General features: G+C 42.4%; 1 protein-coding gene across 2 annotated transcripts in view; it reads right to left on the reverse strand.

The window, feature by feature from the left end:
• Nucleotides 1-626: 626 nt before the first annotated feature.
• The window catches only part of ADAMTS2 (ADAM metallopeptidase with thrombospondin type 1 motif 2), a 188622-nt gene continuing 162222 nt past the window's right edge, over nt 627-27026 (reverse strand). Inside the window, exons 11-22 of one of the 2 annotated variants that reach the window (XM_026858032.1) lie at nt 26258-26403; nt 24661-24836; nt 20709-20842; nt 19761-19884; nt 19050-19130; nt 17428-17591; nt 16150-16309; nt 15348-15480; nt 12833-13040; nt 11414-11543; nt 10305-10394; nt 627-5986 (exon numbers count right to left, since the gene is read on the reverse strand). In XM_026858032.1, the coding sequence (XP_026713833.1) occupies nt 5523-5986; nt 10305-10394; nt 11414-11543; nt 12833-13040; nt 15348-15480; nt 16150-16309; nt 17428-17591; nt 19050-19130; nt 19761-19884; nt 20709-20842; nt 24661-24836; nt 26258-26403 (2010 nt within the window). In that variant the 3' untranslated portion in view covers nt 627-5522. Of the gene's footprint in view, nt 5987-8321; nt 9818-10072; nt 10395-11413; nt 11544-12832; nt 13041-15347; nt 15481-16149; nt 16310-17427; nt 17592-19049; nt 19131-19760; nt 19885-20708; nt 20843-24660; nt 24837-26257; nt 26404-27026 lie in introns of those variants that run through there. The other variant, XR_003399358.1, reaches the window with a different exon arrangement.

Raw genomic sequence — 27026 nt, forward strand, 5'->3', positions numbered from 1 at the left:
ATATAACCCTTGTCACAGCTGTAAATTAAATACTCTATGAATTGTCACAGTAACTGAAACTCAGGTTTTGGCTGCTCTGCTGTTTTATGAGGGCGTTTAAGTAAGTAAATGTCTTTTCCATACTGAAAATGCTGAGGTGGCTTGTTACCTGATTAAAGAACATGTTGGATGTGAATGCGCTGCACGGTGCTAACTGAATAATCAAGGCAAGCGGGGATCTTTCAAATCCTCAAGCAACAAGCTTCAATTAGATGGAGGAGATTCAATTATGCTTTAAAGGAAACGTGGATACAAGCATGCAGGATATGGCAAGAAAATGTATGCAAAAGAATTTAATGGAAAGGAGCAATTATTTTATTGCAAAGCAAAATTTGCTCATCAGTCCTGAATAGAATCCTAAATAACTGAGCCTTTTAAGGACCAGGATGGATTTCAGTCAAATGTGAAGACTGAGAGCCTCAAGCAGGTTTACGTGAGTTTGATTAATTTCTGTGCAGTTATCAACTGAGGTTTTGGTCTAGTGACTTCATGATATTTGGTCTTGGGTAACAGGTGTTCTAAACAAGGATGTTGGACTTTGGCAGCACGTGTATCCCAATCCCACTTCATGAAGATAAAATTTTAGCAACTGAATTAGTTTTGAGTCTGAAGATGCCGATACTTCCTCCCCCAGCATCTCTGCATAATGTTAATTCAGTGGGAAAAAAAAAAAAAAGCACAGGGAAAAGTCAAACACTTTGCAAAAGAACACAGACATTTGAATTTAATAAATTATAAAATTAAAGATTCTAATTTGTATATACATTTTTAATATACAAGAAATGGCTATTTATTGCAATTTCTGTTAAGGCATATGTAAGTGAATGGAAGTTGCATATAGATATTCAGATGAACATAGCTAATACTGTGCATTGTAGGTGAGTAAATAAGACATTAAATGCATTACGTAATAAAATAAAACATAAAACCCTTTGAGTACTGGTAAAGCACCATTTCTAGAATTCTCAAAATACCTGAAAGCAGTCTATGGAGAAGTTGTGAGACTCTAAATATCGATGGATATATGAATATAAAAAGCGATGCATTCGTAATAGATTACAGACATTTTAAAAGGAATGTTGGTGAAAAAAATGGCAGTAGATTGGAGCCAAAGGAACCATAATTGGTTTGGGATTTTTATTTTTTTTTTTCCCCCATGAAGGGCTGTCACTTGGATTCTAAGTTTAGACCAATAGAAAAACGACAATTTAGAAAGCCGTGTATTTGCATGGTTAGATCACAAAATGCATTGCTTAATGGGAACACACTGCTTTAGCTCTCAGATCTCTGAGATGGTCCCTGCAGGAATATATTTACTTATAAATCTGCTTTATTTTCTGGGGATTAGGTTACATTAAAATACCACTCTATGCTCACTATGTCTCAAAATGTAGTACCTGGGCAACAGCAAAACAGTGGCAGAAGACACACTACGATGATGCCCTTGCCCAACTACAGCATTGTAGAAAAGAGGAAACACTCATCCAAGTTCAACTAACCAAAAAATGACCAAAATTCCCACTGCATGACATGGAACAAAGATCAGCTGAGAGCAAAACCCCACCTACTGCCTTGGGCTGCTTTTTCTTTATCAATAGAGCTCTGCTCTGTGTTTTCCAGTAGAAGGGAGGTACATGTTCTTAGGAAACAACCATCATGGGGATCTGCTGAAAAAAAACCACTTTCTAAAACTCATGCCAATTTGAAAAGGCGACATCTTTCCTGATCTGAAAAGATTTTTATTTTTTTTTTTTTTTCTGCATACGTCAAACTTGTAAAGAGAAGGCAGCTGATGGACACAGACTAGTCCATTTCCTCCTGCAGCAGAGCCATCAGCATCTCGCTCTCTTGAGAAATCTAGACTGAAGCTGCTCCTTCAAATATAATTTCAGTGTTCCCCAAATAACAGCTAGAGAAATATTCAGTAGAATTAGAACCAGCAAGAAATAAATCAAATTAAATCTCCCAGAAGGTCAGATTGAGGAGGGAGCAGATGCAGATTGACTAAATGCAGATGCCACTCGGCACTGCATCAATTCCCTAATGAACACCAGACCTCCTCAGCACCACACCAGCTTTCTGGGAGGCTGCTCCTGCTCCAAGATGCAGCAGAAGTTTCCACCTTCTCTAGAAAAATGCTTTTGGTTGGTTTGATTGTGAACTGACTCACTCTAGAGAAAGAACAAAGTGGTCCAGTCTCTGAACTTTGAACCAGCTGTGCAAGTTCATCCCGGGTGTCCATGTGCACATGAGTGAGCGAACCCCTGCGAGCTGACCTTGCCCAGCCTACAGCAGTCCTGGCCGCTGGGAGACACAGCTGGGAACGCTCAGCACAGACCAGCCCAGTCCTTTTTAAAGGTTGTGTCACCACACTGGAACAGGCCCTTTCCTCATGCTGTTTGCAGAAAGGTCACTTGAAGTTGCACCAAATAAATTCCTGTCCCACTTGCTATTGGGACACAACTCAGAAGTCCTTCGGACAGAAGAGGCTGTTTGTAAGACAGCGTTTTGAGCTGTGGGCTTCCTCCTGTGGCATTTCTTCACATTGCCTGGTTGACTAAGACTATTCCAGAAGCTAAGAACAGCAGCTTAGATGGGTTATCTCAGCCTTCTGGAGGTCAGAGAAATGGGTCTCTACAAAGTCCCAGAGAGTAAGACGGGTACCATCCAGGCAACAAACTTCCACCTCCCAACCTCTGTGACTTCAAGCCCATACCCCTCTCTACCCTTGGGTTTGTGAGGATTTTTCCTAAGTTCATCCTGTGCTTGGATGTGCTTCTAGGCTATGAAAAAGCTACAGGTTGTGGTTTATTTTTATTGTCCACAGGGCAAAAAAAGCAGGATACTAACTTGAAGAGGAAAAGATGAGTTTACGCTACCAACATCTGTGTAAAGGAAATGTGGAAGGCAAGAAATACTCACTATGTCTACAGGCTGGGAGCCCAGCTACAGCTTGTGTCTCCCATGGCACAGCAGCTGGAATTATGTTGATTTAGACACATCTTCCTTGCTTATAAATAGCATGGTGGGTGCTTTTTTATTTTTCTTTCAGTGCTCTATTACTCTATTGCTCTGTTTTGCGGAGATGTGACCTGACCCTACGCTGTTACTAAAACTTGTCTTGTCTGCAGGCAACCACAAATCCCTTGGCACAAGGTTCCTGGGGCCAGTGCTGGGCTTGCCGGTGCACTGTGGCTCTGTAACGGCGGGCAGGTCACGCAGCAGGGGCGAGGGAAGGCTACAGCACAGGCAACTAAACATAATCAACCTTCGACTTCAGGAAAATGCGTGGTGTCTCACGGGTGAAAGGCTGAGGTGAGACTCCTGCTACTGCTCCAACCAACCGCTGCTCAGTGATGCCAAACTTTGGAGCTTAGTTTTACTTTTCAAAATCATAACAGATTACTTTGTTGCTTGCGTTGGCTGTTTTCACGTCTGCAACATCATCTGCTTGGCCCAGGAAATGTTTTCAAGTGCTCTAGACTTTTACCAGGCCCATTATGGTTCCTGGTCTTCATGGTCTTCAGTGTAATTCCTCTCCCTAGACTATCTGAGCTGTTCCTAAACACTCACCCAAGTGTATCACCCCCATCCTCTGTAAGAAGAGACTCTTGATGCCATCACACCAGCTGAAAACACTCCTTCTCTGCTTTGGCTAAATCCATGAGGTATTTTTCTCAAACCAGGTCTTGTCCTTCAAAGACTTCTGGCCACAGTTCAGGCCGGAACAGTTCAACATCTCAGTGCTGCAAAGACTGCTGTTCCTGCAGGCTCCCTCCTCTTTTCCAGCAGGACTGGCTTGTTTTGAAGAGGAGACTGGGCAGCTCGTGCAGCCATGGTGGTTGAGGGCGGAAGGCAGGGTTGCAGGAAGCCACGTGGTTCACCATGCAATACTTCTGAAGCTCTTTGCCAGCAGCCAGGCCACAGAAGATCTTACCCAATGCTGGAAACTCAGCACATTTCCAATAATTATGTAACTGTATATACAAGCTTATTACTGGCGCTGCTTCAAACTAAGACCAGCTCAGGCTGGAGGATGAGATCTTACTCTCAGACTGGAAAATCTGAACTAAGAGCCATCAGACCTACCTAGTGGTAAAAGAAGGATTTCAGGGAAGTCCCAGGCTCTGCAGGAGGTTTAACCACCAAAGAGGAAACAAATGGAAGCCAGGAGACAGGAGAAAAACTGCTCAGATGCCACCCGCAGCAGGGACCTGGTGCACACTCCCCATCTCTGTGGCGTTAGAGCCAAGCTGAATTCATCTTCTGGTCTCCAACCAGGAATTCAAAATGACCTATGGAAACCATGATGACCCTGAGGGGAAAGGAAGTACTCAAAGGGTTGTCAGGTTACACATCTTAAAGTTTCTAGCAGACCTGGTACTGTGAGTACACGTGTATGTGTGGATGTACATGTATATGTAAAGGCACAGCAAACAGTTGTTCACTTCTGCACCAATAAAGCTGTCCTCAGGAAAGGAAGATAATACAAAAATATTTCCTCCAAAATAACCTCATCCTACAGGAGAGAAGAAAAATGGTTTCTTAACAAAGCACCAAAGAAAAGGCAACAAGAATCCAGTCATCTTTAAGTTAAACAGTATGTGGGTAGAAAAAAAAAATCAGACCAATAAAAAAAAGCACCAACCAACAAAGATCACTGAGGCTGTTGCATTACAGGAACTTAAAGACTATCAAAAATATGGATAATTGTAAACAGAAAGACTAGGATGTTGTCAGTCCAAGTTGGCCGGATCTACCCTGCTAAGTATCTTGTGTGTATTCAAAAGTTTAGGAGAATCCTTTACATATTTCCATAAAAAATTTCAAACTACTGTCTGCCAGTTTTTAATTTACACATAAATATATGGCTACAGAATTTTCTTTATATTTTCTTACGCAGTCCCGGTTAAGAAAGCTACGTAAGCACATGCCTAGCTGTAACCACAGGAGCAGCTCTACCAAAGTCAGCTAAACTTAGGGGGGGGCATGTCCTTAAGTACCTTCCTGAACCGGGGGCTGTTAGTGCCCAGATGTACGCAATGCACAGAACCATCACAGGATGGCTGACCACCTGCTTGTCAGTGTCAAAGGGATTTATTATGCCTTGGGACTGTTTTCCTCCATCCTAAGTGTAACGCCCATTACTGTTCCCAAGCAGTTTTACACAGGCATAGAAGACTTAAAAGAGCCCATAAACAAGAAACCTGCTAACCTGGCCTAGGTGTTACGGTTTGTTTGGATTCAGTGAAATGCTGTAACGATATTGCACTAATACTCTACCGTACCCTGTAAACCTAGCCATCAAAGTGTTCTGATTAGCACTTATGAAACAATCTGTCATTTCTGTTTGGAGTAGGCTTTAGAATTTGGCATCTCTGCCATAGCACCACTTCGATTTTTTCCCATTTTTAGTCTCTATGACATGGGCAGTTGGTAACATCTCTATAAGAGAAAAACGTTGTTTGTGCCATATTTCCATTTTAGTTTATTTTCCTAAGAGTCTCTTTTTTCCTTTTCTCAGCAATCAGCTCCTGAATTCTTTGATTCCTTGTCCTTTCATAAGGTATCCTCCTCCGTGTAATGATGTTGTGCTGTGATACTTCGTTATCCAACCCATCGATTTTATAGGGAACATCCACCGCATTGATTTCTGGGTGCTCCTCAGTTGCATTGGAAGGAGCTGCACGTGTTTTGGAAACGAAAGGAGGGCTGGTGGCAGACTGTGTGGTGGACACTCCCATGGGAGGGCTGAGGGTGGTCAGGAGCTCCTCCTCGATTACATTATTCTTATTTATGTTAGAATCAGTTACATTGTCGTCCTCTGTTATGTTGCTGTACATATTACAGGACTTGCAACACAGCTTATTGTAACCAGGAATCGAGCAGTAACGAGAGAGAACCTCCATGCGACAAAACATTGACTTGTCTCCTTGACAATGATCTTCTGAAAGAGAAAAAGGGAACAGATAAATAAAGAGCATCTTCACATTAATCAGAAAAAAAAACCCCACAGCTGAAGCTTTGGCAGTGGGCAGAGGGTTTGATATTTAAAGTGGGATGGAAAACTGGCAAATGAGCCTTCTATAAGCAGAAGCAGGCTTAATACTAAACCTAAAACTCAACTCATTCCAAGGGATGCAAAAGCTGATCTGTACTGTTTGTACTAGCCTCATCCACACTACAGACCATAATATTTTATTTTCTGGCTTCACATTCTGGGAGTGCTACCCTGAAGGCTGAGCAGCCACAAGGAATTGTATTCCTGCCTTAAGAGTTCAAACACACCGATAGTAGTGTGCTGCTGCTAACACAACACTGAACCCCCAGAAAGTCATCAAGGTTTATATTGAGAAATCTTTCCCCCCCCGCTTTGCTTCTTTTATTGCTTTTCTGCAATCTAACAGTGACTAACCATAGTCAGGGGTAATTTATATTTATCTGGACTGTCTCAAGAAATCTAAGTCTTATTTCGATGTGTACCATGTAACTTTTAGAATTAATCCATCTCCCACTGGAGTGGTATTTTTGCCAGGTACCTCTATTCTGAAAACAGCAGCTCTTGCCTGGGAGAATAGTGCTGCATTCAGCATAAGGCTTTTCTCCTCCTCCTAGAAGGGAGTTGATATTTTCAGAACAACAAACTCCACTGTGATGGAGCCAAGCCAGTCCACTAATGACTGGGAGACTCAGTAACAAGTCCTGATTTTTGTGTCACTGACTGGAAAACTGTAATAAAAAAGAACAATAATTGATAGGTTTTAAGCTGTCGATAGCTGTTACGACAATCTGCACTATAGCGGAGGCGTTACAGCAGATCCTGATCTTGCTGAAATACAGGTGGCAAAATGTAGGCATCAAAGGTGAACTGGTCCAACTGTATTACTGTCTGAGAAATATAAACAGAAGACTACTCAGAGATTACTCAAGCCCTTGTGATTTCTGCTCAGAGGAGGGAGAGGATCATACGAATTGGCGGCAGATGGATGGTGAGGGGTTAAGCAGGCTCCTTGGAGAGAAAGCTACCTGTCCTCTGTCCTACAAACAGGCTCTACAGCTCCTGTGCCTCCAAGGCTGAAGTGAAGGGGCCAGGAACTATCAGGAACTGCAGTGAAGGAAAAATCCCAAAACACAGCCCGTGCTGAAAGAAAGAGGAGTCAGAGGGCTTGTAGGAGAGGAGAGGGCTGAGGAGAAAGGCAGACTGACCAACACTTGGCATAATCAGTAACAAAACATTTTCTCTGTAACCAGAGTGCTGAGACAGAGATGAAATCACTTCTGCCTCTCTCCCTGCTCTTACTACATTTCCACCTACTCTTACAGTAAAGGATGAGTAACTCCAATTACTCGCCTTTATTTAGAGCGCGCCCGATGGCAGACAGCGTGCTCGAGTCAGCGTGTTACTGGAGCTCGTATTTCACCATCCTGCTACCAACACTGACTTACCCTGTCAGCAACCTTACAGCAAAGTAGGGAACCAGAGCAGATTCAGGTATCAAGTGAGCTCAGAAAGTGTAGGTGTTGCCCCTTCACTCATCCTCAGTTAACAAAACAGGGCATTATAGGTGTTTAATTGGCAAACATATCAGTCTAAAATAAACTAGTAACTGTTGCTGCTGCTTTAAAATGCCAGTGCTGGCTGAGGAAGGTGGAAACATCTTCCTTGCATTGCATTTATGCCCCGTTTGTTGCATTTGTTGCAGAAAAGCAGAATCCTGGTTCCTATTTCCAAATGTGTCAAACCATTTTCACATTTTTCAAATGCTAAACTGAGATACTGCTGGAAATAAAGAACAACTCCTTCCTTAGGAACCTATGAATAGTACCATGGGTTTGGAGACATTTTCAAATCGGTCTTTAAGAGCTGGAACTGTTCGTATCTGCATGCACAACTCTATACAAAGGACTGCATGTGCCTACGCAGCTTTATATATATTTTTACATACCACACAGAGTCCCCTTTGAACATTTTTGCCTTGTGTTGCATGACCTTAATGCAAGCTTCTCCAAAGGGCTTGCAAAATAAAAGCCAACAGATAGAACGTTTAAACGTAGTTTCAGCAAGGCAGATCTGTTCTTGGCTTTGTAAGAATCACTAAAAGCACCTTTAGAAAAATGCCTTTTCTCCTATCAAAAAAATGTAATGTCAAGTTTAAAAATAGACGAAAATAAAACTACATTATGTAATACGTTTAGTGACATCTGATAAGTTATATATATAAACTCTGTAACTTATGAATGTCAGAAAGGAATTTTTATCCTCTATCCAAACCAAAATATCCAGATTTGCTGAACTTTTATTTATTTTTACTTGCAGTATGCATGACAGACTGGAAGTATATCTTCAAAACATCAGTAAGAAAAAAATAAATCAGTTTCACAGTCACTTTGGTACACATTAGTCTCATAAAAAAATATTGAAAAGCAAACTGAATTGGCACATCTTTAATATTATGTTAAATACATACAAAACACTAATAAAATATCCCTGATAAACCAAAGTGCATATAGACATAGTGCACAATGCCCAGATACCTTATTGCACCATTCTCTATAGCCACCCATCTCTTGAAACATCACTAAACATTGTCTATTTAAAGGTAACAGTCATGAATATATTTATACAGTTAAACACCAATTATTTTACATAACAGTATTCAGTGCCAGATACGTGTCTTTGCTTTTTCACCTTGTCATGTAAATTGTTAACATGTTTCAGGAAATTATCATATTAACAGCAAAATTTAAATATGTGATCACATGATAATGACAAGTTTGAAGTGCTACACTGTTGACAACCCAAAGATTCAAAAATGCCACTTTTCCAAAGAATATGATCAATGCAATAAGGTAGTAATTTGCTCCAAGACTGCAGTTTTAAAGTTGATACACTTCTACTATTGGTACTGACTGTCACAAACAGGTTTATGATTTGTGAATTCCAAACCTTCAACACAAACACGGAAGGTGAAGCAAGAATGCCAGTTAAATTTCAGTAAGTCAGGTCACAATCCTGTCTTGATGAAGATATGGATATGCACTGTGCAAATTAACCTCAGATTAAATTTACTGCCTTCTAATAGTTATCATTCAAGTAAAAACCACTCCGTATGAAGATTAACTCAAGGTACCAGTGTACTGTTTATATTTAAAGCTGGATCTGGTAAATTAATGCCATTTACATTTCAACATTAAGGCATTTTTCTAAAATTCTTCTTCTAAGCAAAAAAAGCAATAAAAATTGAGGTAATTCTGTAGTAGTTCACACTGTTATGTTTGCCAGTTGACACATCTATAGAGCATACACACACACGCACACATACAACCGTACCAGTCAAGTCAGACATGCACATGGTGAAAAAAGACCAAAGATGTAATGAGTATAAACAGGTCCATGCTGAGCAGCTGGAGACATCGTAGTCGATGAAAACATCATATTGCCTCCGCCAGGTTAAGAAAAACACCACCACTCAACCTTCAACATGGACCACGCCTGTTCTGCTTCAGTTTTGTTTCTAAAGTACGCAAAACTGGCAAAAATTGTGCGACAGGAAAAATGAATGCAGCTTTTCTCAAGGGAAAGTATTTCAAACCACCACCAGGAGTTTGGCAAGAGCAGATGGCATCATAGCAGCACGGAAAGTACCGACAGAAACTGAGCTTCTGCTTCCCAGCGAGCCCTCCACGGGTTACGAATATAAATGTGAGGGTCAGGAATAAAAGCATCAAGGGTGAGTAAAGCAATGGCACTGCAAAGGAAAATGGAATGAAAAAAATTCTTCCACTCATCAGACTACCCTGTCAGTGAACTGAAACTAGAGAGCTATGAAATTTAGGGGTTTTAGATAAAGGAGAACTTTAGCACTACAAGGTGTCATTATTGTGATGTGATCACATTCACAATAAGTTCTCAGTTTTGCTATCAAACTGAACATCATGAACCAGTAAGAGCCTTTTTTCACCATCACCAAGCAACAAGCAAACCAATCCCAGCTCCCTTTCAGAGGACTGCAACATACTGTGGAGATCCAACTTCACACATCCAACACTTCAAGACCTCCACCACCAGTGCTACGCAAGCTCCAGAGAAGAAAGACACCGAGCACCAAGTGCCTGGTGTGAAAAAAAGATTCAGCCCAAGATTTAAACTTGGCAAAGTCAAGGGAACTTTCCGCATAGAGAGAAGAAGAGAGCAAAAGGCAAAGTCCACATTCGATGTGGCATGCATTTAAGGGCAAAGGCAGAGTTATAAATGGGTCTTTTACTTGAAGATATTTTCTGGATGGGGTAGTCTGGATCGGGTCTTGACAGCCATTGTATCATGTAGGTTTTCTTTGAAGGATCAGAAACGTTTCCTTGAATAGAGGAAAAAAAAAGATGTAACAAAAGAGATATTAGTATTAAATAGCTGACCTGTCAGATGTGGATAAGCTAAGAGACTGAGTGGGCTTGATGGTGAAGGAGCCCGGGGAAGGATTATGACCAGGCTGTGTAGTTTTGGGCAGAGGGTGCTGTTTTCCCAGTTTGCTGCAACTTGTGACCAGCACTTGACATCCTGAAGGCCATTTCTCCAGCAGTACTTCTCACAGCAGTGTTATGTCCCAAGATACATCTGATCTAGTTTGGTTATACTGCCTCTTTAAAATCTTTGTATTGGAGACCATAATTGACAGCTTGGTTCTAATTAATTAGGAATCAAAAGCTACCCTGAGAAATACATCAGGAATAAAAGATAAATATGAATTACTTAAAATAGGAATATGTAAAATGATCTCACAAGTATCATTTGCAAACAGCTGGAAAGATAACAAGGTTAATGGCATTAGTGTCCTGGAGTAAGTAGGAACAAATTTATTACAGCTTAAAAACACTGAGTTAGATAACCCCGGAAGATAACTTGTGCTTGACAGAATGGAAAAAGAGCCTGGAACTGTCACTGGAGATGGGGGAAGCAAAGAGGCACCTTTGTCCATGATGCCCGTGATTAGTCACCACCCAGCAGCCTCTCGCCAAGCCCAGCAGGTCTCGGGGCTGCGGGGCCGGACTCAGGCAGCGCTTCCCACCCAGGGGAGCTGTCGTCTGCTGGCCAGACCCAGCCATCAGTGCTGAGCTGAGGTCTGCCCCAGCCTCTCCTGCTGTCCTGGGGCGAGCGGTGCTCCCCACCACAAGAGATCAAGCACATGCCCTCCTTGGGCCCACGGGCCACACAACAGCTCTGCATTTGGAAAGTCTGCTCAAAACCGGGGCCACGGAGAACCGCTGCCCCAGGCAGACGTAGCACACAAGTATAAAGTCAGTGAAGGTATTTCAAATAAATACCATCAACATAATTTTCTTCAGCAAGTAATATATGCCAGAGAAGACAAGCACTTACTTGGACACGGAGGTAGTCTGCAAATCCTTACGGTCTCTGGTTTGTTTTCCTTACAAAGGCCGATAGCATTGTCCTTGGTCCGGCACAGGACCGGGCGATCCTGCGTGCCGTTGCCACAGCTGACAGAGCACTGAAAGGAGATGCACCAGTCAGACCCCCAGCCACCCTTTGGAAACAATCCATTAGAAATGAGGTTTTAAATTTTAAACCGCTGCCCTTGAATTGAGCCGACGTGGTACATGAACCACCGCAGTACCTACAGTAGCGAAGCAAGAGGGTGAAGCACTGCTCTTTGTGGTTTAGTAGTAATTGCGAAACACTCCAAGAGAGAGCTTACAGTCTGAGCAATAAAGAAACAACTGCAGATGTGAGGCATCTATTCACAGCGTGCAGCAGGGATGGCATTGCTTGTGACACCTATTCAGCCCAGGGAGGATGCAAACTGTTTGTGCTTATTTGCATGGCACAGTTCCAAAATAAAATGTATCTCCAAATGCAGCCATGTTTTATAAAAGAATTTAATGGAGAAATGCCGAGACCAACTGTAAGGATCCCGTGTATCAAATTTATACAAGTGATTTAATGTTGCAATATTTTACCCACATTTCTTGCCTTTTGATGACTGCGAAGGTTTGCAAATATGAACTGGTGGAGTTTCTTATTGCTTTAGTAAATACTTCAGCAAGAAACAGCCTGTACAGAGTGGCATTGCATTTCTGGCTCACACAGGGAATTAGCCAAAGAGCCAGGGATGGAAAGCACTAAATCCCCATGTCCTGACACTTGTTATGGGTGGAACTGAATCCTGTTTTGCATACAGCAATGGCAAACAAAAAAGGTTTGTATAGGTACCCTGTATTTCCATAGTAAACGAGGGGAAAAACTCGGGGTTACGGACTGAACCTGATGAGGGTGAGCAGTGAAATCTGCTGAAGCCCTTTATATCCAAGATGCTCACACCTCTGAATCTCCAAGAGTGCCAGTGCCTAAGCTCATTAGGTGCCATTAATCCCAGCGTCTGAAGACTTTAAGGTCTTCTTTACTTGAAAGAAATTAGAGCAGTGATAAAATAATTAATTGCCCTTCTCTCAGATTAAGTTAACAGGTAAATGATTGTGTGCATAATAAAGAGCAGATAGAAGTCAGCTTTCCCGATGCTGACAACTTCTATGGGTGGCTCACGGGGTCTGGATCATCTGGCATCACTGCAGGATGGCTTTACTGGCTGCTTCACTACCACCAGCTCTCCCCCTAACTCACTTTCTGTGGCATTAGTAGCAGTGGAGGCAATACACCCTCTGTGTAGGTATTACCTTACTGCATCAATGCACTTGTATAGAAAGCACAGAACAAGTGCCAAGAGCCTCTTCCCTGCGCTGTAAGGAATTAGTTGCTCGAGACCTGCAGAAAGAGACTGACCTGTGACCAGGGTCCTATTCTCCACTGCGCTGGGCAAAGCTCCCGGTTGCAAGGCCTCCTGCCTTCCGGACGGTCGTTGTTGCAGTACTTGGTATGAACAGACCGATTTGTATTGTCGTGTAGGGGTTGGATACATCGGACAGATCGTACTTGATATCCTGTTTTCCCACAACTTTTGCTGCAAGGCTCCCATTCTCCTGTAACCCATCTGGGTTAGTGAAAAGAGAATAAGTTGAATAAAATTCTCTCGCTCCTAAATTAGGTGACTCCAAACTGTCTGTTGAACTGTAACTCTTAAACACAGATTTAACGGGATGTTCGTACTAGTTCTGATATGGAAAAAGAAGATATGAAAAACCATAAGCAGCTATGGTGAGGGTTAATTTGACTGTGTCCCTGAAAAATCAGTAATAAGACCCTGATCTTTAAAATTACTCTTTCTCATTATCTCTGAGATAAACGTTATTTTTACCTTGCTTAATTTGCTTTGATTTTAAGATGGCCCTTCCAAGACTGCACATAAAAACATGGGAGTTTTTATGTCAAAAGAAGCCACTCAAGGGTGTTGCTGAGCTTCCTGGGTCTTGGCATGTGAGCTGTGCCTTGTCTCATAATGTAGCATTCACCAGCCATCCTCACAGCTGGTTCCCACAGGAGTGAATCCAAAACATCTGGGCTAGAAATGCAGCTCCAGCCTGGCCCATATCTGGATAGTCCATGGACCGCACCCCCAGCCATGCCAGACAGCATCTGCTGCAGCATGGGCAAACCCAGCTACACCACCAGTGCTGTGTGTGCTGAGCTCGGGCAAATCGGGGTCCTCAGCATCATCAGTGTTTGGGTTTGGGGAAGGCAACACCCCACTGAAAATCAGAAGGTTCGAGTTCATAATGCGTGAATCAGTTTGGCCACTGAAAATTGAAACCCACGGCTTGTAATGTGGGGGAGTTGAAAACTTTGCTCATGATCCGAACTGGCTCGAGAATCACAGCTACAAATTGTAAGGAACTCAGAGAAGAGAAACAACAGATAGGGCCGGAGGAAATTTATGTAGAGTACTGAAAGCTTGGTTATAGTCAAGTAGGTGAAGATACACAGCAGTCTATAGAAGGAAATATTGTTCAGTGTAAACAGTGTTCATGGGATAAACTTAACCGAAAAATATATATAGCCTGAAGAAATGTCCCAAGTTTGAGGGAATTGTCCTAAAGTACTCATCCTGGGATTAGAAATAGTCAAGAAATAGCATGGGCACAAGGCAATGCACTTAACACTTGAGTTAAACAAGAAGTAAATTGGCAATTTCACCCAACTTTCTCTTTGTAGCCCACTGACATCACACAGCTGTGGAGGAAGGCAAGTGCTGTAGAAGCACAAAGCCACGAATCCTAAGGTGACTTTTGAGCCAAAGATGATTTTTTTCCCAGCTGTGAAGCAGCAGCACATTAGTGTAGTGGGTGTCACAGAGCTTCATAAAATCTCTTAAATAATTGCCTCTCCTGTGTACAAGTGCAAAATGCTCCGATGCCATTCTATAGAAACAGAGGTGACCGAAACATTCAGGAATCCAAGTATAATTTAGGATCCTATTGAGTCTTTGTGGTACCTGGGTCCAATTATATTTGCAGCTGAAAGAAGAATACAGTCCTTTCCAGAGAGCCTGAGATACAGTTAGGTCATTACTTCAGTTTTCCAATAAATAAATGTTAAACTCTGTCCCATGCTGAGTTTATGGGGCACAGTTTCTTGACTTTTCTCTCTTTTAAATCTTTTTTTTGAAAGGAAGTTAGGAAATATTGTGTGGTATGTTCTACTTATTTGCTGTGCTTCCTGGAATCTAGACTTGGTCCCCAGAGATAAAAGCTAGGATCAACATACTAACTTCTTGTTGCAGTAGCAACATGAGGAATATATGAGTCCTACACGTGGCAGGAGTAACCTGTTGCCAGTCACAAAAAGCACCTGTGAAATGTGAATTAAAATATTTATAACACTTAACTGTATAGAAGAGATGAAGGTACAACAGGCACACTGTACGAGGGCAGGCAGAGAAATCTAACAGGTCAAATATTCTTTTCCTGTGTTTAGATGTTGAAAAATACGCTGTGAACTTTAAGGAAGATTTGGATTTCAGAGGCTGGATGACATTGGGTTTTTTTATGTAGCACTCTGTAAATTTGTTCTTACATGGTTAATTCACACTGTGTAAAATCAACCGGTATAAACTGAATTTACATCTATTTTTTATTACCTCAAGATGGCCTGAACAAAAATGTCTGGATCAAGACAGCACTTCTTTTCTAATCCAACTTATTTCAGAGGTAATAGGAATCAGCAACCCTAGAACCAGTGTTTCTACAAGCAGATTATAGCATCACATTCTCAGAGTCCTGGGCCTCTGTAGTGATGTGAGGAGGTGAAGCTTACGTCACCTCCCACCAGGTGACCAGTGGTAGCGGGGTGGAACGCCTCCGGCAGCGGCTGCCAAGCCGTGCTGGTGGGCAGTGATGCTTACATGGGCTGGGAGCACTCCTGGAGGTTGCACACCCTGCGAATGGGCTTAGGCTTTTGGATCAACTCGCAGTAACTCCGATGAACCATCTTGTGGTCTGTCTTCCTCCGGCAGCCGTATTTTGTGAATTGGTAGCCTGAGGAAAGACACTCCTCTTACTTTCAGTACTGGTAGATCTTAAACAGGACTCAGGTTTCAAACAAACTGCACATACACTGTCAAAGGTTGCAGCTGGAACTACAGGCGAACACGCTACAAACTGCACTGAATAAACACTTATTCACGTAGATTTAGCACCCAGAATTGCTCATCCCCTTTATTTATTTCTCACTATAGGCTATAATAAGAAAACCAACAACATCTAGCATTTCTAAAACGTTCTGTGACCTGCACAGCCACACTCCAGTGCTGCAACCTGACCATCAGCCTGGTGAACAGCATCAGGATAAACATCTGGCCCCAAACGCCGGGTCTTATATTGCAAGCTCCATGTCACAGGATGCAGATTTACTAAGGGCTGCCCTGTGGCACCCTGAGCACGGAGACCCTCATCCAAATCTTGTACATCTGTACAATTTTTCAGTTTCAGAAACATAAATCGGAAATGACCCGCCCCAGATCTGCCTCCAGAATCATTACAGTCAGATTTTTAACTCCATTCGCTATTTATTTACCTATTTCTTAACTTAAATAAAACCCTCCCATACTCCTGGTCTCCCTAACGTCTTGTGGCAATGAACTCCACGTGGTGTTCATTCTTTCAGTTTTCTAATCAGCTTTGAATGCTCTGGGGTTTTGTTGTTACCTCCTCCACAGGGTTTTGAACACTGGGACCATTTCTTCAAAGCCCATTCATACGACACCGAGTCCTCTTCCAAAACATTATTGTTATCTACATTCAAGGAATCTTCATGGATCATGTACTTGTAAGTCAAAGATATCTTGGCACCACCGTGAGGAATCACCTAGTAAGCAAAACAGATGTAGGGAAAAAAGCTATGAAAGACTGATATCAGAAGCTATGTGGGATGACGTGAAACAGCAATCATCATGGCTCAGATATAAAAACATCCCCAGAGGGATTTAAACCTTTTAGCTGCACTCAACACATTTTTTTTCCCTGATGAAAAAGTATCTCTATCCTTATGACACAGAGTTTCTAAACTGCATATTAAGAAAGACTGTTGTTGATTTAGACTGATTTTTCTTGCCAGCATTGGACTGACTTCACAATAATAAATTTTTTCCATATCCCATCACAAAGGAAGGAAATGTTGTACTAAAATGATAATGCACAGTTCCACTAAAAGACAAGGCAAATTCAAATGCACAGATAACTGAAAGCAGTGAAGAATTGCTTATATTTCTGATAAAACACAAATATTCTTATCATAATCCTGGGAATTCTGTGAAGCATGTTCCTTAATCCTGACAGAAATATAAACTACTTAGAAAGCATTTTTGCTATCACACTGCACTGAGGCAAATGCAAGAAAATGGAACTCAATGTGAATAAAGTGCAAAATATGTGTCATTTGAAAACAGAATATTTCTTCCTCCTTTGACGTTCAGCTGGAATAGATCAGCACATTATAGCTGCTTTCAGAGGGATTCTGAGTTAACCTAGCCCTACTCATCTATTGTTTGCAATGAAAAAAGAATACAGTCGTGCGGGCAGGCTGTGGCCTGACGACGTGAGCCTGGAAGCACAGGAATCCTGCATCTGCCTTCGCAGGATACATTTTCAAAACATGGACGAGAGGAGGAGCTATTAGATCTATCAGATACAAACCATTTTGACCTTTCCTTAACTAATGCTCCCATGTCAGATATTATAAGTAAGCCGGAGAGTCTTTACAGAGTGGACATTCGCTAGACCATCCACAGGATGAGCTGGATAACCCTGAGTTATAACAGAGCAATGAATTAGGAGAATGGAATTAAAATCCGTTTTCTATTGTCTTAGAATTGAAGCAGATGTCTTCTTGTAACTCACAAGAGGAATCTAAAATATATTATAGCATGTTATGGCTCTGTAACCCTGACGTTGTGTTCTGTGGAAGATGGTTTTCATTTGACTTACCAGAATAACTATTCCATTACGCAGCGGCCCCATGGTCTGCACAGTTTCTCTATCATCGTCATTCCGATATTCCCACTCCACACCCATGTCAATAAATACTTTAGAGTCTGGCACATAGTTGTCTTCACTTAGAATGAATTTCCCCGTTTCACGATTTTTAATTGCTAGGAGCAACATAAGAAAAGTGAATACAAGAAGTTCGCTTCTCATCTCGAGTTTTGTTCTGCTTCCGTCCCAGTGGAAGAAGCAGAAAAGGCCAGTGTGCACTTTCCCTCTGTTCCCTCACAGGTTTGGAAAGACTGTTTCAGGTGTTTCACTGAACTCCCAGTGCTTTCCTGCTCAGCTCCAGAAACATCAATTGTCTCTTTTTTTTCTTTTTTTTCCTTTTTCATAGCCTGCCTTGCCAGAGAAATGAGGCCAGTGCGACTGCACCGCATGTGTCCGTCTGCCTGCTCCCGACTAACAACTTCTGAACCCACTGGCCAAATCCGAGCCAATTTCAGAGCTGGTGGGGGACCGAGGGCTACTCAGCAATTTCACATGTTGCAAGACAGCTCAGGGGGCTGTTGCTGTTCCGTGAGAGAAAGGCTACTGGGCTAACCCCCAGCGGGTCCCCGCAGTGAGAGAGAGATGCTAGAAACGGTATTAATTCTCCCGCTCAGATCCAGCCCTGACACCGACACAGCCCTGCTTAAGCTCCTGCTGCTTTGCAGGCACCAGCCAGTGCAGACAGTGCCTGACTCCTCTGGTTCAGCTGTCACCAATGCCCCATCCTTCACCTGGTGAGACTTCGGCCACCTTTGTATTAGGACTCTTGGTTTTCTCTCGAGATAGAAAATTTGCTCTCCTCATTAGAAGCAGCAGGGACTTTTGTTACTTAACACCAGATTTTAACTCCCTCCTCTCTCTAGCAGCTACCTGAGCATCCTGTTCCCTCAGCACTGGCCTGGACAGAGAGCGAGCTGTTTGTCCCCCCTGTGCATTGCTTACCCCACACCAAAAGAATAGCCTTGTCCGAATCAGTGAGCGATCACCCTCCTGATCCACGGGGCCAGGCTGCTCTGAGCAGCAAGGGAAGCGTTCACTGGTGAGAAGTTGGGATGACTCATGACACAATTAGCAGGCCATTCACTGTGAATCTACTTCCAATTAATAACAGCCCACTAGACCTGCTTCCCCTTGATTACAGGGCACCAGGAGGAGAGGATTTCAATTACTTTCTAAGCTGTGGGATTGATTGGGCAGCCTTGTGTCAATACTGTTAGCAATGGGGCAGAATCCGAAATGGATTTGGATGTAGCTGGGAAATGACTGAGGATGGGAAGCACGTTACAAGAGATGCACAAGAAGATAATGCACTGCAGCCCGTAATGTAATTCAGCTCCTCTTCCAGGAACTTTCACACATGCACATCCCAATGCAGGGATATTCTGGCTATGACACCAGGGAATACAGCACTGGGAAATCAAACTGCCTAAGAAGCTTCCTAATTTAACATACAGGAGGTACGTGGTGTGGGAGGACAATGGGTAAATAAATGCATAAACACATTGTCAGGCTCCAGAGACAAAGGCAGAAAAAAACATCCTGACTTAAAATTTTCCTACTTTTTACATACTTACCGAGATTATGACTGGTGGCATCTGTTTCCTGAATAAGTAAATGTCTTGCACCAACAGGAATTTCAAACATCTTAATGTGCCCTTTATTGCAGTATTTGAAAAGATAGTAACTGGTTAGTATGCCACAAACAGGAAGAGTCTGTCTTAGGTTTTTAAATAAATCCTATTTTCTAAAAGAAGGGTGTATTACAGTAAACTGACCCTAATCCAGCATCATTCCCATCCCTACTTCTGTGGCAGGTGATGGAACGTAACAGGTTCAAAGGGCTTTGGGTCAGAATAAAAACGCCTTAAGTATCATCAACAGACTTTGCTTCATGCTAAAATGGGCTTTGAGGGCCATGTGCACTCAGAGAGAGAGCGTGCAAGCTCCTGTCTGACACTGAGTGATGATGACACGTTATTGCAGCACTCCAGTGGCTCCAAGCAGCTGAGTGACATCAGCAGCACAACTAAGTCCACAGCTCCCCAACAAGAAGCACCGAAGCCTCTATACATGCACAGTCCCCGATGTCAGCAGACTTAACTGACCGCTGGACAAAAGTCTTACTTCCAAATTCTAGGCACATCTCAAAGTAAAGTCCAGAGAGTTTACTGGAATTAGTGATGCTGTAAATGATTTGTGATTGCTCTGGTACTTTCTATGAAACAGAATAGATCAGACAAAAATACCCTGAATTCCCTGGGACAAAACACACTGAATGTACTGACCTTGTTTCTTTGGTACTCTCGAAAACGTTCCTTTCACCACTTTGCAGTGGGAATTATCTCCTCCACAAACACCACACTTATCTTCCTGCTTTGTGGAACCAATGACCCTGTCACACCCAACTTTCTGTGCACAAAGGAGAAAAACAGGCATTCTTATTTATCCATGCTTCAATTCAAATGAGCCTTCGCTTCAGATATCAAAACCCAGACTTCTGCTTCAGCAAAGAAGTATTTTCATGGAGCATCAACATCTAAACAGATTTTACTACTTCCAGTTCCTATAATAGCTGTCAATCGGGTGATTATATTTTTATATTGTGCTTTACAATGGTCCTCTTACTGAAGGAAAGCAGCATAGTTAAGGAAAGCTCTTAAACCCCAGCTTATCTTTACGCAGATGCTTAAATTCCAGGAGAATCAAGGCATCTATGTGAGGATAAGCACCTCTACCAGCGCTCTGCTAAATCAGAGCTTCTCATTCCATTGAAAGATGAACTGTGGCAGATCCAAACTTAGAGGAGCTGTCATTGATTTTTATTTTTTTTTTAAAATAGCATGATCAAATACAGAGAGAATGCACATCAGCTGTCTCTTAACACCACTTTCCTTGAAAGCTGCTGCATGTTCCGTGTTTCATTGTACATTCCACCCCCACTAAACCTCAGCAGGAAAAGCTTTCACTGAAAGCTAATTGTAATAGTTCATCTTAAAATAGTGCATTAAATATTACTTGTGTAGGTAGGCGCTGTTGGAATTGAGTCACATGGAATGTGATGGCAACTGTGAATACCACACATAATATTGTGACAATAATCCTAATGAAATCTCCTTATTGCCCAAAGCGCTATTATACTTACTTAAATAGTCATTCTTGGAGAGAAACACTCAAGCTACCATTTTAATTGTTTTCACAATACTAAGCTCTGAAACAAGCCATCAAACGCTTACCAAGCAGTCTCCCCGCACGCAGATGCTGTAAGCATCTTTGTAGGAGCAGCGGGTCCCATCGTGTACCATCCTTTTCATATACACCACATCCCCCGTTTCCTTTGATTCGCAATACAGGTGGCACCTTTCCTTAGCTGAAAAATAAAATGACCCAAATTGTGCATGTTCAGCTCTAACAGTACAGTTGCTGACTTTGTGCACAGCACTTTCAGTAGTGTTGGCTCTCTTTTCTTTCTTGCATACATCACAGAACATAATATGGTACCCCATAAATCATCAATGCTTATCCCCTTCCAAAGGCTATGTGATTATTTGGAAACTGCTGAATCATAAAGCACCCATATGTCATCATTAGAAGACAGTCTTAAAAATAACAGATCATTTACTTTGATTGGGACACACACACACGCGCTCTATTTAATCCTTTGCCAGATGATGCAATCTGGCAGAGGTTTCCGCAGTCTGCTACATGACTACCTGTGAGAGATGTAGGTATCTCCATCGGTTTCTCTTACACTGCACTGAAATCCGAAAAAAGCAAAAGTCATTTTGCTATTAAAAGCAGCTGTTGGACACTGAGTGAATCTGGCATCCAAAATGTTGTCAGAGACAGCTGGACCATACCTTTTCCTCCCAAACATGAAGTTAATTCTCCCTCATTGTTGTATTTATGAGAGTTTAAATCATTAAACATGATGAGATGTCACAGAGATTCAGAAAAAACTATTTTTTTACTGCTAACACATGCTCAAACAGCCAGACAAGCATACCCCTTTCCAAAGAGTTAAGAACAAAAAATAAAGCTGAAATGACCAGTCAGTGGCTGAATAAAGTTGTATTCCACCAGTGTATTTCATTTTACCCACATCTCTTGCTGTCCCCAGTCCCATAATAGGACTCACTATGGTCTCCTTGGCAGTGAAGAGTGGATGGCCTTTCTGTTAGATGAAACCAAGATCCTGCTATTTTAACACGATTAAAAGTCGGGACACTTTTCCCACCCTTTAAAACAATAACAACCTTTCCATTACAGCAGTTCAATGAAAATAAATCTTCACAGGCCATTTGCATTCTTTCCCTGTACAGTTCCATGGCCTTTGCCCTCTTTTAATAAAAGTCCTTGTTATTGCTGTTGATGTCCTCATGGCCCCTGGGGACTGGTACATCAGAGACCTTTGTTACTGCTCCTGAACAATGCAGAGATGTCAGGCTAAAAATGTGGGGTCTTTATTATTAAAACAGGTACTTTACTTTTCTTGTGCAGGTTCTTAATAGGGGACTATTAAGATCATGATAATCACAGACCAAATGTATTTGCATATATAAGAAACATTAAACTATGCACAAGACATGTGTACACACACCCCCCACACCCCCCGGGTATGTACCCACCACCCAGCCCCCCCACACACACACTCACTGTACACAATTCAGTGAAAATATCAGAAGGTCTGACCGGGTGCCAACAGCTCCACACAAGGGCTTTATTTTAGAGAGAGTTCTCTTCCCATTGCTCCATGGGAACAGTAAATGTGCACTTGTCATTAAATTGGACGCTGTTAATTGTGAAGAACTGTGTGAGCCCGGGGTGGGCTGGATGATGGGGTGCTCAGGGGGCTTGGAGCAGGAGACAGGCCATGGCACAACGTGCGCAAGCACACGCTGGGGTGTACTCCAGCTCGGCAGCTTTGCTCTGGCCATGGGATGGGGTGCTCCTCTCTGTCCCCATGACACAGTGTCAGACACGTCCAGCTAAGCTGCGTGTGAAGGGTATGGATTTCTGTCACTTTTGAGCCATGACTGCGTTATCTGCACAAAGTATGTCACTGATGTGTCTTATCTTCACAAAACGGAGTTTTAAACACATTACAGTTCAAGCCTAAGCCTTGTTTTCACATAAAAGCTGTTCCCTCTAATAACCTGCACAGGTAAATGTAACTCCGAAGGTGGCTGCAGTTATACCACAGTTATATGGGAAACCAGCAGTGTCCAGTGATCAGCGCTCAGACATCAGTGAGCTGGTTTCTGACCCAGAAGCCGTTGAATTTCATAGAAAAACATCTGATTAGTTTCAGTGGGTTTTTTTGCAGCAGATTGCTCCAAAGGCTAAATCAGAAGCAAAGGTCCTGCAGGCCACAGCGTTCATCCCCTCTCCCTGTGCCAGCAAAGCTATTTCACGAAATTAAGTTGCGAGGCTGCGTGTCTGTGCCTCTGAAAATCCCAGATTGCACAAGAAGGCATGAAAAGAATGAGGGAACTCTGAGAACTGTTCGGGAAGAAAGTCAGGCAAATCAATTACAAGGAATTTGCTATTGACTTCTGGCAGCGCATCCTCTCGACGGAATGCAAAGCGATTCACCCAAAGTGACCCTTCCCCTCCCAGAGATGGGCGCCTGGCTGAGAGTCCCTGTACCTGCCCCTTGCCCCACCAACCCTGCCCTGAAGGACCCGTTATCCAAAGGAAGAGGATCGGTTTAAAAATAGCGAGCAGTGCTCGTCAAACAAGTTGAGAATCACTGCCCTCCGCCTTTTTGTTTGGTAGAACTTCTTCTCAGCATGTTTTCAACACAATGTGGCAATAGCACGGCAACAGCCTTCATGGCCCAAATCAACCAGCTGCACTTTCACTGGCAGTTAAGCAGAGGCGTTAACAGGAAAATGAACATTTTGGTTCTAAGAGAGGATCTCTGCTGAGATGCCACGTCAGACTGACCACGATGGTTCAGACCCAGCACCCCTCCAACCCAGCACCTGCCTCCCACAGTGCCAGCAATGTTTGCACGATGTAAGAACAAACGTGATGCTTTTCGCAGAATATTCTCCAAATTCCCTGTAAACTGCAGCTTGGTGACTTCCTAAATAATGGCTGGAACTTGGTGTTTAATAGCTCTTAATGGATTATAGAACTTTCAAAGATTTCTCTAAATAATTTTTAAAAATTTCTGGCACCTGCACCCTCCTGTGGCAATGAATTCCAGTTTAATTATAAGCTGTGTGGAAAAGTACTTCCTCCTATTTGTTCTAAAACTGCCACCTGATAATTTTATTTGATGTTCCCAGGCTTGTGTTATGAGAAACTGAATCATCATCCCGTGTTCAGTCTCTTCATGCCACTCACTATTCTGTAACTCTATCTTTTAAATCTAAATCATCACTTTTCCAGGGTGAAGAGTCCCAGTTTATCTAAACTCTCCTCATATGGAAGTCATTGCTTATGTTTGCTTTATTCGGGCCTGTCCAAGTTCAGCTGTGGGTCTTTTAGCAACGGGGGCAGCACTGAGATGGGCACAACCTCAGCCACAGTGGCGGAGTGTTTAAAATGCAGATACATCATGCAGATACACAGAGGCAGAGCAGTGTTCTCGATCTCTTGCTTGACAGTCATTGAACTGATGTTTTCCTAAAGCAATCCCCAACTCTCCCACCTTGCACACAGACCCTCAGACACATACACCCCATTTTTTATCCCCATATCCATTACTGGCATTTATCGCCGCCAAACTTCATCTGCCACATTCAGTCACTTAGTGTCACAAGGTCCTTCTGCAGCTCTCACCGTGGGCTTTCTTATTTTAACTAACCTGAGAATTTGGTATCCCCAAGCAGATTTTGTCACCTCCTTTGCTCCCTTTCCCTGCTCAGGGCCACAGGTGCTCAGCAGCACCCATCCTCCCAGCACCCATCCTTGTGGAACGCACACCCCCACACGTTCCCTTTCATCTCAAGTTTAAGAGCAGTTATTGGGGAGGAGGGTCCAAAGCCTTGAAAACCCAAGTACATTATATGAATCGGATCACTCAAACACTGATACTCACTGATCCCTCCCCAAACAACTTGTAACAGATCTGTGAGGCATGATTTCCCTAGAAAAAGTTTTACCCCTCCTTATATATTTTTTTTATTTGTCCTTGCAGCTGATTTTACTTTTCATAGGAAAAAAGGGACCATTCACCATCGACATGTTCATAGGGGAGCCAGTGGTGTTTCGTGTTCTGGTACTCAAAGTACGGATCCCACTGCCGGCACTGCTCCTCTCTGAAATCTTCCAGGTCCTTAGGACAGTCCTGAGTGTTGCACAGCTGGAACTCGTAGCTCGGCCCCACGCATGTGCGGCCTCCATTGGCGGGACTGCAGCGGGGAGAGAAACCCATGGTTAGTTTTGCCATTGATGCATGAATCAAGCATCTATCAAATCTTCTGAAGAGTAATTTAATTCCCAGTCATGTCAGTAGGCACTTGATGAAGCCAGTGATGTATTTCTGATATGGAAAATATGTATTTTCTTTAAAAATCCGTTTTCACTATTTAGCCCTTAAAAAAGAGCTGCAAGCAGAGCCTCAAACCACTTGATAAAGGCAAGAAAATCCATTTTCTTGGTGTGGCCCAGGAAAGGAAAGCATGAACAGATGAGGCAACTCAATCACATTCACTCCCTAAGCCAGCGGCAAATCCAGAACCAGAGCCCAGCTCAAGTGCTGCATCCCCCAGGCAGACACGCATCGCACCCTGTTGGATCTGGCAACGCACAGCTCAACAGTTGTAGCTGGGTTTGCACCTTCTTCCAGAAACACGGAAAACATTTTCAACAGTACATTCGGCTTTTCCTATGTGAAAATAGATTTTACAGCTAAAACTGTGCCCCCAATTATAAAGGTCACTTTCATGTTGCCAATGTAATAAAGGCTGAAATTAGAACTGATAAATTATTTTCTAACAGAACAATTTCCATTAGAAAATGTTGTTTCATAAAACTTGGGGTTTTTTTTAATCATTGATAAGATGATCTTTAACACTATTCAAGTTCAATCACTTTATCAGCACAAACTGAGAAAGTCAGTATTAAAAATACTCTGGTAAAATCATTAAATTCTGACAATAGTTTCAGTTCTTGCTGTTAGGATCTTGACATTTTACGATAAAATAGCAATAATTATACATTTCATATCATTTGTACATGCCAATCTATATTAAATATATTATACTTCCAGTGTTATTAAGTCATTCTACATTATCTAGATGAGTTTTATATAAATTATTGAAGCAAAACAATTCAATATTACTAGAATTAACTTTGGGGAAGGTTCTGATCTCTGGAGCTTTGCTCCAACTTGGAATGAAACCAGCTTGAAAATATTTTAAGACCTTCTTGTTGAAATATCCTAAAAGTGGATTAAATACAAATTTTTAAAAGGTATATGCATTTTTTAAAAAAATCCAGCAAATCATCGCCATTATTTCATAATCACGTATTAAATCAAGACATATACAGGGCCCTAAACTTTTTCTTATGCTTCATGCAATAGCATAATAGCACTTTCAAGATCCTTGTAACCACATAAGCAGCTTAACGGATGGATAAACTGAGAAATAAAGATGATTCATGACTCGCTAAGGGCCAAAAGGAGAATTTCTGACAGCATATACTATAAGTCAGATTTAACAAGCACCACTCCACAACCTCCACTGCATTACTGCACTAGTAATTGGCAAGCGTTCTCACCATTCATTCACTCCACATCAGAAAAACACACGGGTGTGCATCTACTTACTGTGGATTGTCACACTGCCGTGTCCTGTACTTCACCCCGGTGCCGCAGGTGCGAGAACAAGAGCCAAATTTACTCCAAGCCCCCCAGTGTCCGTCCTGCTTCAGGATGTCTGGAGTTAGCCAGATGCAGTGACCTTTAAAGCAATGCTAAAAGAGAAAATTAGATGTCAAAACAATTAGATGATCAAATTATATAATACGAGAAGCTGTGGTACAACAGATTTAATTTTAGGCACAAATTCTGGATTTCTTTTCACCTCTCCAGCAGAAAGTAGAGACACTCACTGTCAGATTGTGTCCATGATCCCAAACTTACTCAGATTTTATAAACTTACACCCATTAAGTACTCATATGTATGCATATATTCATGGCTACCAAGTTCATTAAACTGCTCTCAGAGTTACATTCCTTCTTCATGTGTCTGCAGTGCTGATTTCAACGTAGCTAATACAGACACACTGAGGAGAAATGGCAGAATCCCAAGCCTTGGAGGCTAAATGTGAGATTCTGCCTCTGCCATTGCGTGCAGCCACTCCAGGCACGAGGGCGAGAGGTGCTGCAGCAGCACTGGCCTTCCCAGCAGCTCCTAGTGCAGCACACCTAGTCCTGCAATAAATGGGACCAGCAAAATGCCATCAAATTAAAGCCAACTTCTATTTTAGACATCAGTGCTATTAAATAAAGAACTCGTGCAGTCTCCCTGGAGATCTCATAGTAAACCTGACCAAAATACCAGGAAAGATTCATCAGGGAGCAGCCCTGGACGGTC

The sequence above is a fragment of the Athene cunicularia genome (genome assembly GCF_003259725.1).
Source record: "Athene cunicularia isolate RWA chromosome 13 unlocalized genomic scaffold, athCun1 chr13_part1, whole genome shotgun sequence".
Taxonomy (NCBI): domain Eukaryota; kingdom Metazoa; phylum Chordata; class Aves; order Strigiformes; family Strigidae; genus Athene; species Athene cunicularia.